Raw genomic sequence first — 15,667 nt, 5'->3', positions numbered from 1 at the left:
CTCCCCTTTTTTTTAGCAAAAAGGGAGACAGAGCACTGGAAGGCCTGAGACAGACGCTCTTCTTGGCAGTCACTGGCTGATACATCACTCACCGCAAAGGTTTTGCGACGGGACGCCCGGGACAGCGCGATGGGGAAGGCGCGGGGCGCACGGGGAGCGTGCAGGGCCAGACGCTGGGTTTGGCATGTCCGCAGAGAGCCAGAGCCGAGGCCTGGCTGCCGGCCTGTGCGAGGCTTCGCTGTGCTCCGGCACACGGGCCCGGGGCCGCCGGCTGCCCGGCCAAGGCTTCGCCCTGCGCGGAGGCCCCCGGCCGGAGACCCCGGTGGGGACGCGGTCCGAAGGGCACGGCTCACAAACGTGAGGGAGCGCCGCGCTCGGCTCCCGGGCCGCCGGGCACTGCCTGGTGCCACCGGCGCACCCCCGCGCTCCGGGAAAAGGCGAGGACGCACAGACACGTCGGGAAAGGGCGAGGACGCACAGACACGTCGCCTCCTCGGCCGCCTGCGCGCACAGACGCTCACGGGGCGCTGTGGGAGCGCCCCCGCCGCAGACGCGCTGCGGCCGCCCTTGCGCGGGGAGGCGCCGCTCGGGCCGCCCCGCCGCCCCCGCCGCTGACGTGGCTCCGCGCTCCCCGGAGACAGCGCGCGGCCGCGCTCGCGCGGGTTCCCGCCGCGCGCCGCGCCCTGCCCGCGCCGACGCGCACGGAGCCCCGCGCGGGGACGCCCCGCACTGGCGCGCGCACTGGCGCGCGCCCCGCCCCCCGCGCACACGGCCCCCCCGCGCACACGGCCCCCCCGCGCAGCGCAGGCGCGCGCCCCGGCACGCGCAGGCCCTCGCGCGGGCACGCGAACCCTGGCGCCGACCCCCCGCGCGCGCCCCCGGCTCTATTTGTTTACAGCCGATTACGTCATCCGCCCCGGCAAGCCCCGCCCCGCTACCTGTCGTCACGATGGTGCGATCGTCGGATTGGCGGCGGCGCGGCCCCGGCGCCGTGACGCCACTTCCGGTCGGTAGCGGCTATAAGAAGCGGCGGAGGGTAGATAGCTCCCTTCGCCCCTCGCCGCAGGAAATGCGGGGAGCGCTGCCGCGGCCGCCGCTGCTGCCGCCGCCCCCCTGCCGTAGGAAGAGGAGGCGGAGGCTGCCGCCCCCGGGATGTGATCTGGGTTCTGCCGCCTGCTCCGCGCCCAGTTAGAGCCGTGCTGCCCCCGTCCCGTCCCGCGCCGCTCACCCCGCGCCCCGTCCCGCCCCAGCGCCGGCCGCCCCGGAGACCTGGCTGCCGCCCGCCGCCGCCTCCATGCATCCCGCCCTGTACACCCGGGCCAGCATGATACGTGAGATCGCCGCGGCCGTGAGCTTCATCTCCAAGTTCCTGCGGACCAAGGGGCTGATGAACGAGCGGCAGCTGCAGACCTTCAGCCAGTGCCTGCAGGAGCTGCTGGCAGGTGAGGGCGGCGAGGGCGCGGCGGGAGCCGCTCTCCCCCGTCCGCCGCGGGCCGCCCGCCCGGGCAGGGCTGCCGGCGGTGCGGGCGGCACCGCGCTCCGCGGGCGCCCGGAGAGGGGGAAACGAAAGGTCGGCTTCTCCGAGGGACTGGAGCCCCCGGCGGGGCTACCGGGGCTCCGCGGCCGTGGCTCGCCCCTTGCGGGCACCCTCCGTGCCGAGCCGGCCCCGGCGGGTGCCGGAGGCAGGAGCGGGGTGTAAACAAAAAGGGCTCGGGCGTCGCGCAGGCAGCTCCCCCCTCCCGTCCGTAGACAAAGCTTTCGAGCAGCCCGCACTTGAGCTCCGCGCCGAGGGCTCAAACCGCCCCGCTTCCAAAAAAAAACGTTCCGAAACTGGGGTTCTTTCTCAAGTAAAATTCATCGGTAACGATGAGTCTCGGTTCCCCTTTCTTCTGGAAGCGTCTCTTAGCTGCCCACAGCCCCGGTTAGGAGCGAATACCGTGGGTTCTTTCGCTGCCCAGTGGGTTTTGTAATCCCAAGCCCCAGTGGGCTCGGTAGTGGCTACGAGTACCCTCAGATCGATAGGGTTTTGGGTGGGATAAAACTCCTGAGGTAAGTGAAGTCCTTGGTTTCTCGCCATGGAAAATAGGCTGGGAAGAGCAGTGGTGAAATACAGCTTGAGTCAGTCGGTAAACGCTGCCCAGCTTCCTCCCTAGTTATTTTTGGGTGTTCTTAGAATGTGACGAGCTAAACTTGGGTGTGATCTCAGTAGGATGTTGGAAAGGGTCTTTTTTTCCTATCTCTGGTTTATGGTGTTTTGAAGCTCTTGAGTTTTTCTGTTATGTATGTAATAATTTCTGTATTTTTGTATTTGTTTTTCTGAATGCCAGGAAGTGGCTTTTCGCTCCTTTCTGGCGGTGGATGTTCTCTATACAGTAGCACAAAACAGTAACTTTGTACAAGTGCTTCCCAAGGGACATTGCACTTCAGTAAATCAGCATCAGAAATAAAGCCTATAATGATTTTTCAAGTCATTTTATGCTAAAATAATAAGCTTATTAAGATCTTGAGGTACGAAATTTGCAAGAGACCAGCAATTGCTGCGTGTATCTTTCAGCGCAGAATTAAGGAGGATAACGTTTGTTTTTTATTTTATAGAACATTATAAACACCACTGGTTCCCAGAAAAGCCATGCAAGGGATCAGGTTACCGATGTATCCGGATCAACCATAAAATGGATCCTCTCATTGGACAGGCAGCACAGCGGATTGGATTGAGCAGTCAGGAACTGTTTCAGCTTCTTCCGAGCGAACTCACTCTCTGGGTTGACCCGTACGAAGTGTCCTATCGCATTGGAGAGGATGGCTCCATCTGTGTGCTGTACGAAGCTGCACCAGCAGGAGGTAGCCAAAGTAACACCAACATGCAAATGGTAGACAGCAGAATAAGCTGTAAGGAGGAACTTCTCTTGGGCAGAACTAGCCCTTCCAAAAGCTACAATATGATGACTGTATCAGGTTAAGATATAGTCTGTGGATGGATCACCTTAAAATGGATGGATAAATTTGGTTTTTACTTTGGGTGGGCACCTCTGGGGATGGATTATGGAATTTAAACCATGTCACAGCTGTGAAGATCTGGCACACGTTAGAGTGGTATACTTAAAGTGACAGTGCCATAGTTTGGACAGTACCTTTCAGTGATTTAATAGCCTGTGAGTCAAAATGATTGCAGCTTGCTAGGGAGTAAGAAGATCTAGGAAGTGTCAGTTTCTCCAAGACACCTGACTTAATTTCTACACCAATTTTCAACCCCAATCTGTATTTATAAAGTGATTCTCTGCAGTGAGTCTTGCAGAGTAAATTTGCACTATTACATTTATTAATTGTTAGCATTTTTGGCAGCTCAGTAACAAGACTTATGAACACCATCGTACTGGAAATTTTAATTTTCAGACTTTTACCTAGCACTTACAAATATGTATAAATGTACATAAGATAAAAATAGTAAGAATAACCTGGGGAAATGGTCAGATCTTTACATTGGCCTCAAAAGTAGCAAGTGATCAGAATCTGCCATGGCAACAGGCTTTAAAAAGACCATATAAAGACACTGTCTGAACTGTGGTGTTAGCACCAGCCAGCTATCTGTACATTTGCTAGCTTGTAGTTTTCTAAGACTGAGTAAACTTCTTATTTTTAGAAAGTGGAGGTCTGGTTTGTAATTTCCTTGTTCTTAATTGGGTAAAAGTCTTTTCCACAAACCACCATCTATTTTGTGAACTTTGTTAGTCATCTTTTATTTGGTAAATTATGAACTGGTGTAAATTTGTACAGTTCATGTATATTGATTGTGGCAAAGTTGTACAGATTTCTATATTTTGGATGAGAAATTTTTCTTCTCTCTATAATAAATTGTTTCCTATCTTGGCATTTTAATTAATCTCTTGTCGTGATTACATAGGATCAGTTAAATTATTTTTGTCTCACAGTAGAAATAGGTACTACAAAGGCCTAAGAACATCAGTGGCACCCTGATGCTAGGGGACACTTGGTACAGACCTGGATTAATGAAGACCTCACATATAAATGGTTGGGAAGTTGAGGGGAACATGATGTATGTCACTTTAAACCTTGTAAAAACAGTCAATGTGGAAATAACTCCAGGGCCAGTAATTCCAGGATATGAGGAAAAGGTACAGAAATAACATCCACCAAAGATGACTTGAATAAATCCAGAGGATTAAAGTTTACTTGGCTTCCTGATGAAGGATAATAGCAAACCTAAATGTCCATTGTGACCTACTTGCTCACGAGTTCACAGTTCTTACCTGATGGATTCCCTGCACAATAAGAGTTGGGACAAGTGTCCCTTAGCCTTAAGAGCAGATTCCTGCCTTTTGCTTTCTTCAGATGCAAGACTTTCACTTTAGAAATCATTAAGATTGGATTCAACAAAAGGTATGTTGATCTTTTTTCCCAAACTTTAAAGATTGGCTGAGGTGAAGTGAGAAGCCCATACTTATATGTGTATTCATAGTTAATGGATGATGTAGAGATGTGATTCACTTAAGCACCACACTAATGTCATTTGTGTGCAGCACAGCAGATACACTTGAGAGAAATCCCTTACCACTCTACACTTGTCAGAGTGCTGGAGTAAAACTCAAGACTTCTGTTCCTTATCTCCTGTGTACTTTGTTCTGTGAGTGCTTAATAAAAGGTCTACCCACCTTGGTCACTTGCGTCACAAGAACTGCTGTTGGTGCTCTGAACGAAAGGACAGCCATCATTGCTTGCCAGCCAAGCTTGCAAGCTGTGGGAGAACTAAGCATCGGACTTGCCAGGAGTTGTTGCATTTCCTGCTCAACTATGAATGAGCCTTTACAATTAGGCAGTAGTAATGTGTTGTATCTCCAGTTCATGTCTTTATAATGATCTGTAATATAGCTGGTTATATATAAGCAAAACATAAGACTGAACTGTCCAATTTTTTTTAACAATTTCTTTTCCTTTGTTTTTTTGAAAGTTCAAATTTACAAATACGAGTTTTACAATGATCTGCATATGTATGGCAATATTCAGCACTTCAAAGTATTGCTAGGGCTTCTCTGGCCCTTTGCTTTCTGGCATGGAGTGGTGGAAACATAAGTGCTCCTGAAGCAGTGAACTTTAAAGACCCTGCTCTGTAGGCATCTGACAAAAGATGTATGACCAAAGCTTCAGAGTGAGCCTGTGTTATAGTAAAGTACAGGTGTAACTCATGCATAGAGTCAAGGTTCAGGCTCATGTTTTGATACCTTTAAAATTCTCTTACTTTTAAGATGACACTTTAAATTGTTAAATCTGTAAGCAAGAAATTTATTCTAGTGGTAGGAGTATTCAAACCACAATTTCTGTTGTGTTATTTGTCTGCAGACAGCAGAAGTGTATCTGAGTAGAAAGAAAACATTGAGCTTGGCTTTAAAGCTGTATTAAACTTTCATGAAGCTCACTGCTGGCTGAACCATGCTTGGTGTATTGTGCTGCCTGAAGCCTTTTCTGCTGCACAGCAAGAGCAGCATCAGAAGGGGTAGCTGTATAGTTGGTCTTTGACGTGAGCTGTGCACATTATGAAAGCATCAGCTGTCAGTACTTTCTTTTTGGTAAATTAAGCATAGCTTTGTGAGGCAGCAAGTGTTCCATCTGTGAGACTGGCATGTGACACTGAACCAAGAGTGAGCCTGCTCCTTTAGATCCTTAACATTTTAGTCCTTTTATGGTAAGGTGCTTTCATTCATGGCATAATTTTTAACTGCAGCTGTAAGTAGTAATTGGTACAACCTATGTCCTCAGAGTTGCTGGGATTTATTCCAGCTAGAATTTAAATATATCCCAATGTGCACACAATGTGCCCTTGTCTGATTTTGAAAGTACTTAGCATACTGTGACAGCAGGGCATAAGGACTCCTGAGAGAAGTGGAGTATGTCTGTAGATGTAGGCTGTTGCCAATCCTGTGTTTTGTTGCAGGTAGAACAAGCAGCACACTAAGCTAAATGCTTGTCACTTCTGAATTTCATTTAAGGTGCCATTACGAAACAGGCAAGGCTGTTATTTTAATGCAAATGTTAGCAATGAGAACACATTCAAGACCTGCTTGATCAGTGCACTTTAGTTAAATTAGCTGACTTTCCTTGAGGAGCCCTGAATAGTCCTGTAGTTGTTCTGAGGGCAGTCTCAGCTGTAGGAGGCTCTGATGCTGCAGCTCTTCTCAGAGTGATGGATCAGTCTGCTCAGACTTGTTGACCATTCAGTGAATGTCTTTTTATAAAGTGTACAATTGCTTTCTAGTTTATGCCAGGTGAGCAATTTTTTTTTTTTTTCTTACAGTGTATTCCCCCACTGTGCTACTGTGTGGTATCAGATCCTACTACTCAATGCTACTTTTGTTTGGTATAGTTTGGTACCAAACTATTTATGTTTGGTAATGATGCTCCTCCTATAGAGAGTTGTATTACATGTATCCTGTAAGAAGTTCTGTTGTTTTGTTCTCTCTGCAGTTGCATTTTTCTCCTGCTTATTCTGGAGATGTACATCTGGCTTAAGCGGCCATTTGGACCATAATTTTCTTCTTCCTGTAGACCTTAGTGTCATTTTTTGGTTTGAATAGAGATGTGAGGATTCTCATTCGATTGCTAATAATGCTGATTTTAGTTTTCCACTTTTCTGCTGACTCTGCAAAGATTTTCAAGTAGGTCTGTATATGACAGGCCACTATGCCACAGGATATTATTGGTTTGTTCTATCAATCTACACAAGAATTTGGAAATAACATGAGGCACTTTTCTGATGTGAAAATACCATCACTGGCTTATAATTTTGTTGTATCTCATATTGGATCATAGGATATGAAAGTCTTCATTCCTTATTCATAGGATAAGAATGTCTTCTATATTTATCACAAAATAAGTCTTCTTGGATCATACCAAGTTGTATGTCTCATGCCACGGCTTAGAGATGACAATTTTGAAGGCTAAATATTGTTAAGCCTGTATATTTTTGACTGTCTTCAATTTAAATGGGTAAAGGAAAAGCTTGAGAGATTATTTAGAGGCAGGGGGAACTGTACTGCAGCAGTAGAACCTTACAAAACAGTTTACTGATGTGCAAACCATAAAGAATCCAGTTAGTGCTTCTGGAGTGCTCAGTTTGTGCTGATGCTTGTAAACATTTCTGTCACCAAATTAAGCAGATGTCATGGAACATGAACACTCAATACGCATAAGGTGCCCTTCTAATTAACCTTGTTTATTCTGGGAGAATATGATCTCTTGTTATTGTGCAGGTTAGCAATGAATACAGCAAAGAACATTGCTGCTTTTCTTTTTTGTGTGTCTAGGTAAAGCTCATTTCTGAATTTCCATAAATCAAGTAGTACTCTACATTTTACAGTGATTCTTCTACTTAAAGCCATAATTTTAAGAGAAAATAGTTTATATTGGCAAAAAGCTGCCACTTGACTGAAGAACATTAAAGCTGTTTTTAGTTTAAAGAGTGAAACATGTATAGACTGGAGATAAATAGTTCTCCCAAAAAAGGAATGTGTATTTACACATTCTTGGTGTAATAGCAGAGGTTATTTTTGCACGTTTCAGATTTACATTCCAATGTGAACACTGAGAAGCTGGATGTTAATTCAGTGGCTTTCAGGGGTTGGTAGAGCAAGCTGGGCTTAGACAATAAATGCTGTATTAATAGTTAGCAGTGACAATTTCATCAACATAGGAATTGTGGGGTATAATTAACATCAGTTGCTTTGACACTCTGCTCTTAATGTATGGTTTCAACCTTTCTTTCAGTAGCAGTTGGAGAATGCACTGTGAGAAATTATTGCTGATACAAAGTAGGTCAACAGTAAAATGGCTGACTTACCAGAAATGAACAGATCTAAATTATTGTTAACTTCATGTCTAATGGAATTTTCTTAGTGGCTAAGGCTGAGCTCTTGTGTTTCTCAAGTGTGAACCTTGTATACATCTTTTCCTAACTCCTTATTTCCTAACCATTTGATATTTTTGTCTAAACAAGAAGGAGCGTTTCCTCCCAGCTGCTGGGAAGAAATCCACACAAGCAGTAGTGCTGCATGCCTGACAGCAGATGTTTGCCCTTGTAGTATTGCAATGCCGTGACTGCAGAGCTGGCAAGGAAAATTGACTCACAACCAAGGAAAACAAGTGAAATGCTGCATGTTCAGGTTTCCAGGTTTTCTTTACTGAAAGTGACGGGTGACAGCATATGAGGAGGAGAAACAGGATCGTACAGGATGAGAAAAATCCCAGGCTGAGGGAATGTCGATTATGTTTTTGCAGAGCGAAGTGATTCCTGTGGTCAGCTGCTCAGTGTCTCATCATGGCTTGCAACAGTCTTCTAATGTTTTCTTAAGAGGTGCAGCTTTTACCTTTTAGATATCGGGAAACCTCAAGCTTTCACATTCTCTGGGGCACTGTAAAATCCAGTGTTATTATTCTATGTGCCGATTATGTAACTGAATGAAATGATAAACATGAACCTGTAAGCATGGTGAGGATGCAAGGGAGAAGAATTTGAGCCTTCTTGGAGCAGCCTTGAATGTAGGCAAAGAGCAGCAGTGTCTGGAATGCCCAGGGACCGTGTCAGGGCTGGGGATGCTGCCCAGCAGTCACAGTTGGGTTCCAGGCAGCAGCACTTACCTAAGGAGCTCTAGCATGGAGCTAAGGCTTGGCTACATCTTCTAACTCACAGATCAGCTTAAAGACAGATTTCTAGTACCAGTGAGTCATCTGATGACATTGGCTGCAATTAAGACTTTCCAACAGTGTGCCCTTGCTTTCCTATGTTTGATAAAGTTCATTTTTTGCTTTTTGTAATGTAAGAACACTTAATAATTGTTGGGTTTATAGTTTTGCTGGGCACAAGTTACTGTTTCTTTTATGTTAAAAAGAATATCGAAAGACAGTATTTCTTCTCTGCAGTGAAGTTAAAACAAAGTTTTATTTGTATGTATATATGGGTACATATATACATTTATTGTATAAATGTATATATATGCACACATTTAATTATTAGACTATTTTTCAGTGGGTCATCCTGAAGTCCCTGCTGGCTGTGATTTAATTCAAGTCACTGCAGGTGTTCTGAAGATTGTAATTTTGCATAGGTGGGGGGCAATTATCCACCTTATTCACTTTTTATGCCTTAAAACCTTGGCATTAACAGGAACATGTATTCCTATTTTTCTCTTTAATTTTTCGGTATGTGAATTTGCAGCTTGACTCAATTTGCTATTCAGTTGAGTGGATTTTCAGGATTTTTTGTGTTCTGGAGCAAATGTAGCTGTCTAAAGGAATGTTTGCAACATTTTAATCAATGTGATACTGGCATGACAGGAAATAAAGCAAAGGTGTTTTTTACATTGTATATTCTTGCCAATAGTTTGTAACATAGGAGGCAGATTTCTCTGGTTTCTAGTGAGCCGATGGGTGAAGAATCAACCAAAGGTCTGTTTTGGTTGAGCCTAGCACACTTCCCTAGATGCATGCAACAGAGCAGTTGCTTCTATATGGTAACATTCACATTCTATAGTGTGTAACTTAGGTTTTTGTTTACAGGTGTGAAAAACTCTATATCCTCACTACAAAATAAAATCAAGGCGCTCGTGTGGCACATCTAATGCTATAAAGTTATTCTAGTGATATTAACCAACTTTGCGGTTCCACCTCTAGATGTAGCCTTTGTTATAAAAATTTGGTTTTTAACTCCTGTCTTCCTGCATCCTTTGTCATTTGCAGCCTATTGTCTAACTCCTTTGCTTGCAGGCAGCATGAGGTCATTCTGTTTGTGGATCAGTAGGGAAAAAAAGAAGGCAGTACAAGGGGCAGTATCAGCCTGAATCATGATGACATTAAGGAAAATGATAAATTTAGTTCAATGTTTGTAAAGGACCTGTGTCTGTGTGATGAAGGTACCAGATTGTAAATTTTGATGGTATTTATCATACTGTCTTTGTTGTCTAGATACATTTAACATAGGTGAGGCTTTTGTAATATAATTGAGGAAAACATGTTGCAGATATGTAAGTACTTTTTAGAAGGGACAGCTGAACAAATATATCTTCTTGATTGTTTATCCAAATGTTCCTCTGACCATCTTCAAAGCTTCTTGCTTGCAGAATTGACAAGCCTTGCATCGTGAGCAGCAGAACCCTGGCTCTGAATACTGAAAGTGATAGTTTCTGCAATTATTCACTAGAAAAATACGTGCATGTCATTCAAATTTGAAATCACTATTCATAGAATTTACTGAAGTTTAAGTTAATTCCTAGCCAACCTGATATGTGTACAAAATGTCTCCTGAATTATTAAACTGATGTAGCTCCATGACTAATTCTGCAGTACAGATATGTAATTTCTTTTTCTTACCCCTTTTGTTATACCCTCCTCTCTACAGGAACATCCTTTTGCAAGCGGTTTACAAACAATAAAATGAAGATTGGTGCTCCAGTGTTTTAAAATATAAGACCTCAGCCCCTGCACATTACTAATTTTACTGGTATGAGTACCGTGGAGCCTTTTGACTTATTCATGTGAATACGTCATATGCCCTTCAGTATTTTATGAGATCAAGTATGTATCAAAAGCTTTCTTAGTGAAGCAGAAATGTACTTTTTATTATTTCCATGGGCCCTGAAAGGCACATTAAGGTCTTTATTATTGACTGAAAAGAAACTTTCTTCTTTATTACTGTAGAATAGAGATAGTGAATAGGCTGAAAAGAGAATGCTGCACACCTACTGCATCATGATCTCATCCTCAACATGATTGCCTTGGTGCTTGCCAGTTCCAACGTTCATGAGTCACACTCCAGTATGTGATTTGCTTAAAAGCAATAAATGTCAGCACTTTTATTTACGATCTGCCTTTGAAGATTTGGAAGTCATAACTTCAACACATTTTTTTTCTATGACCATGAAGGCTAGGAACAGGCTTTACCTTTCTCTTTTAAAGGAAAGATGAAAGCTTTGATTGATGTATTGCTCAGTCCGACCTAGCTGCAGTGGGTTAAGATGTGTAACTACCCAAACACATTTCTTCCCCCACTTTGTGCGAAATTTCCATTCTGGTAGGTGGGGTGGCAGAAATGGCTTTTCTGACTTGCTCAAAATGAGCTGAAGTTGTGGGGGTCACTGGACTTGTGTCCCGTGGGACTGGAGCGCCTGAGCCGCGGCGGGAGCGCAGTGCCGGGAGCTGGGCAGCCAGCCGGGGGTGAGCTCGGCACCTGCACTGAGAGCCGCGCCTCTCACCTGCCTGCCAGAGCCAGCATGGGCCCAGCAAACCTCCCCCCTGCTGGAATTTCGGGAAGGGCTCATTGTGATCTCTGCGGGAGGGAGAGAAGTGGGGAAGGTGAAAGACCAGACAAATGATCCATATGGTGAGTCATTGGGAAAGAACTGAATGCAATTCCAGCCTAGTAATGATTCATAGCTATGCTGTTTATAGTTCTTGAGAGAGTGTCTGATCACATGGGCTGCAATGTACATGTTTATATGCAGTCCTTGAGGACAAATGAGGGAATTTACAAGGGAGAAAAACCCAACAAGCTTTCAATTCCAGCTTACCTCTTTCTTGTGTGCATTTGAAAATTTCCATTTGTTCTAACTCTCACCACCCCAGGCTCCTGCACTAATAAGCCTGGCAAATTTTGGCTGTGAACTAGTAAGTGTGCTTGCTAGAAACCTCACAAGCATCGTAGAGCAGATTTTAGGACACCTGTGGGAACATGGCGTGCTGCTCAGTGTTGGTGTTACCTGCTCAGTGTTGGTGTTACCTGCTCACCAAGAAGCACAGCAGCCCTGCTCTGGGGAGCTGGCTGTGCACATTCACTACTCAGTGGATAAACCCATCCTTCATCCTCATGGTCCCTGAGTTTGGTGTGTGTTTGACTGCCTCCACTGTTACTGGAGTCCAAGATAAATGGCAGTGCTGATTTGCTGGAGCTAGATTCTCAAGTGATTGTTTCTCTGCAGCTGCTTTCCAGACAGAGCTGTGGGCAGAGTGCATCCTGCCTGTGTTGCAGATACAGCCAGCAGCCAGGGCAGCTGCAGTGGGGTACAAGGCAGTTATTCTGCTGCTGGTGGTGGTGGGGTATGATATAAACTACAAAAAGATCTTTTTGACTAATGATTCCTAGAGAAAGGACCCTTTAAAGTGGAAGTTATTTGGAGGGAGGTAATTGTGGTTGAGTGGCTGTTCCTGTGGTGGGTATGCACACCACCTTCTGTTTTCAGGAATGGTCACATTACTTAAAATATTTAACAGTTCAGTCATTTACAAACTGCTGTATGTAGAAGTACACCCATGCAAGTATACAGGAACCTAAATTGTTACTATGAGAGAAGGTGCTGGAATGGCATAAAATGTGTGAGAAGTTTCTGTAAATACTATGATATGGTTAAGCAATTATTGTTGCAAAATATTTATGGAAAAAAGTAGTGGGCATAACCAAGAGCAAGAAAGCCTCCTGTGTCTTTCTCCTTGGAAATGTGGTGAGAATTCTTATACATAGGTTTTTTTATCTGATGTTCTTCCTTTTGGAGAAATGGCAGTGAGAGGAGGGAAGGGGAGAAACTGGAGGGTGAAAAGTCAAATGAAAGTCTAAAGTTAGGTCATGTTAAATGTAATTGCAAAATGGTTGAGCCATGAATCAATGCCCCTTTATGAACTGTCTGTGACATAGGTGTCATTTGAATTGACGTAATTTCATTGGTTTTTATCAGGAGTTGGAGAGAGTGATCCACAGGGGAAGAAAATTATTTCAGTGAGGCTTTTCCCCTCTCTTATTGGTCTTCAGCATCCAGCTGAGAATGCCTCTCCCTCCCTGGCCTATTGTCTCCTCTCTCACAATATTAATCTCTCTGGCAATTTCCATGCCTGAATCTGAGACCTGTTCCCAGACTCTCCTGATGGTCAATGAAGAGAAGACACAGACCCTTCCTGGGAAAACCCTCCAATGGATTTCAGGGTCTCAGGCTAGAAGGGATGCACTCTAGAGTGAGCCCTGGGTTCTGCTCAGATGAAGTGAGTGGGAGCTTGCTCAGATGTCACTGACTCTATCTCACCCTCTCCTTCTGCATGGTCCCACGTTTAATGTACCTAAACTTCTTAACTTGCAGTGCATTGATGGAGTATCTCTACCTATTTTACTAACTCCTAGTGCCTCAAGTGAAGAACAGCTAACTCTGCTCACATGTTCATTTTGAAATGCACTGGAACTGCAGTAGCTTAGAGGAAATAATTAGCAGTGTGTTTCCTGAATTTCGGGAACATGTTCCCGAGTAGTTGGAATGGTGGAAATTTATTTCTGAGAAATTGCAGGGTTTGGCTCACCCCATGGCATCTTCCTGTGCTCTGTGCCTGTGGGCATGCACACTTTTTGCCAGGCAATAGTGTACTATGCTCTAACATATAGGTATTATTTTCTTGATGTAAGGAAGAAATAAGTATTTATTTTAGTCCTCATCTCATGCTTCTTTTGGTTTTAAAAAGTCAGTTACCAAACACAAGAGGCCAAATTCTGCTGTTTTTCTTCAAAGTAAACTGGAAATTATTGGATTCACTTTGGACTGATGTTAATCAAGTTGAGCTCACTGGACATTTTATGTACAGCTTCCTTGAAAGAAGAGAATTCCAATAGGACTTAAACACACTCCTGGTTGATTTGTTGGTTTTTTATATAAGCTACACTGACTTTACATGTAAAATACACTGGACCAGCTTGTTTTTTTCCAGCTGCCAGGCAGCAGTCCTGTGTTGTGTGCAGGGAATTTAGCTTGTCTCCTGCTCATGGGTGGTGGCCTGTTGGAGCTGTAACTCTCACTGTCAGATAAATTGAACCCTCAGTTCAGTTGTGTGGGGTTGTGACAGGAGTAGCAGGCTCCTGTATATAAACAGTTTGGAGATTGACAGGATAGGACATGGGCATTGCAAGCCCAGAGGAACAGAAAAGCAGTGATGGTGGCTACCAAAGTGCAGGGGATGTGTGCTCATGCATCCTGGAAAGTGCCTGGTGAAGGGGCCCTCCTGACAGTTTAACATGATTGTTTTTTAAAGTCAAACCCCACTGGGGGATGGATGCTGCCTGTAGTACTGTGCAGTCTCACAAAAATTGTTTCTGCCCTTCCCAGTACTGCTGCTAGTTTCTTGGGGGACCTTAAGGCACTTAAATAGTACTACTTTTCTGTAATACCTAGAGATCACATAATTGTTCACCCTTTTTGTTCTAACCCACTGATGGAGGAATCAGCAGTTAACCATAAAGAGTCAGAATAAGATTAAAACTGATTTTTCTTACATAGGTCCAGATTATTGCTATCTTTGTATTCTCTCACACCCATTTTGCACAAGAGGGGTGTGCTGCTGCCAAGCTTTGAAGCTCTAAAGTCTCCAGAAGGGCAGCTAGGGAGCCAAGGCAACTCTAACATCATCCTTATGAAATATGAAATAAATTTTGGAAGCAACAGTGGCTGCCCTCTTCTCCTACTTTAGCAGACTGTTAGCACAGTGTTTGGGGTTTTTTTGCTCCATGAAACTAGGGTGAGGTTCATGTCAAATTGGCATGTGAAATAGGGCTTTCTCATGGCTTGGACATCACAGGGAAAGGTAGCCAGGGTCACTAGAGGAGCAGAGAGCAGTAGACAGCCTGTTAGACCTTCCTTGTTCTGGGTGGTGCACTGAGCTCCACCTTATCTCTCATTGAATGTGGTGTAAATAAAGCTGCCTCCCAGTCCTGTTTGCCTGCTCAGCTAAAGCTCCAAGCTGAGTGAGGGTGAGAAGGGCCAGGCAGTGGGCTCATCCTCCCAGCAGCACAGGAGCCCTTTCACTTTCATGGTTTCTCGTTAGATTTTCACTTGTGTTTCCTTTAAAAGGTATGAGGCAGTCTCTTTGTTTTTATCTTGTGCTGTGTGTTTTATTTCACAAGGATATTTATACATCCCCTGTCTGTTGAATATCACAGGTTTTGCATGATGGTGTGTTGATAGGGTCATGGAATTAATTTATCCCACCTGTAAAGTAATAGGCTTAGAAATAAATAATTGCAGCTCAATTTCTTTTGCTTAGTTTGATTTTTCAAAGTAAGTTGCTATTGAGTATTGGCTATTTGTCTATACTTGTGAATACTAATGGTTGGTTTAGTTAAATCCACTAAAAACTTTCTCAGCTGACTAATGTCATTCATCTTATGTAGATTTTTGTTCAAATTATATAGATTCAGCCAATATTTTGATTTATTTTTATATATTTGATAAATATTCAGATTGCAAATATTTTACATAGATTACACTGATTATTGTTACCTTGGATTAGAGGGAAAGATGATGATTGCTGCAATTTAATTTCCTCTGCGAACGTGGCAATATAGGAGTGTGTTGTGGTTTAATTTTTTTAGATTGTGTCTGGTCTTACTCTCAGCAAAAAACATTCCCAGGCTCTACTTGATTTCAGAGAGAAGAGGATTTGTCCCTTGGTGCTCTAACATACAGAGTTTTCATTTCTTTGGATATTTTTTCCAGTCTTAATAGCTTTGTTAAGAGCTGTGTAATGTATCATAGGACACCATAAATGGAGCAGAACTGCCTGTTCTCAGAAAGACTGTCAATGGAGACTCATCACTGAATGGAAATGCTTCCAGTCAGGCTCTACAGGGACCAGCACTGGA

General features: G+C 44.3%; 1 protein-coding gene across 1 annotated transcript; it reads left to right on the top strand.

The window, feature by feature from the left end:
- Positions 1-1,039: 1,039 nt before the first annotated feature.
- On the top strand, positions 1,040-3,876 carry BTG1 (BTG anti-proliferation factor 1). The gene is made up of 2 exons (XM_059471885.1): positions 1,040-1,442; positions 2,596-3,876. The coding sequence occupies exons 1-2, from the start codon at positions 1,295-1,297 to the stop codon at positions 2,958-2,960; spliced, it is 513 nt and encodes a 170-aa protein (XP_059327868.1). The 5' UTR covers positions 1,040-1,294; the 3' UTR covers positions 2,961-3,876.
- The last annotated feature ends 11,791 nt before the right edge of the window (positions 3,877-15,667 follow it).

This window comes from Ammospiza nelsoni, chromosome 5 (genome assembly GCF_027579445.1).
Source record: "Ammospiza nelsoni isolate bAmmNel1 chromosome 5, bAmmNel1.pri, whole genome shotgun sequence".
In the NCBI taxonomy this organism is placed as follows: Eukaryota; Metazoa; Chordata; class Aves; order Passeriformes; family Passerellidae; genus Ammospiza; species Ammospiza nelsoni.
This window is presented reverse-complemented; position numbering and strand designations above follow the sequence as displayed.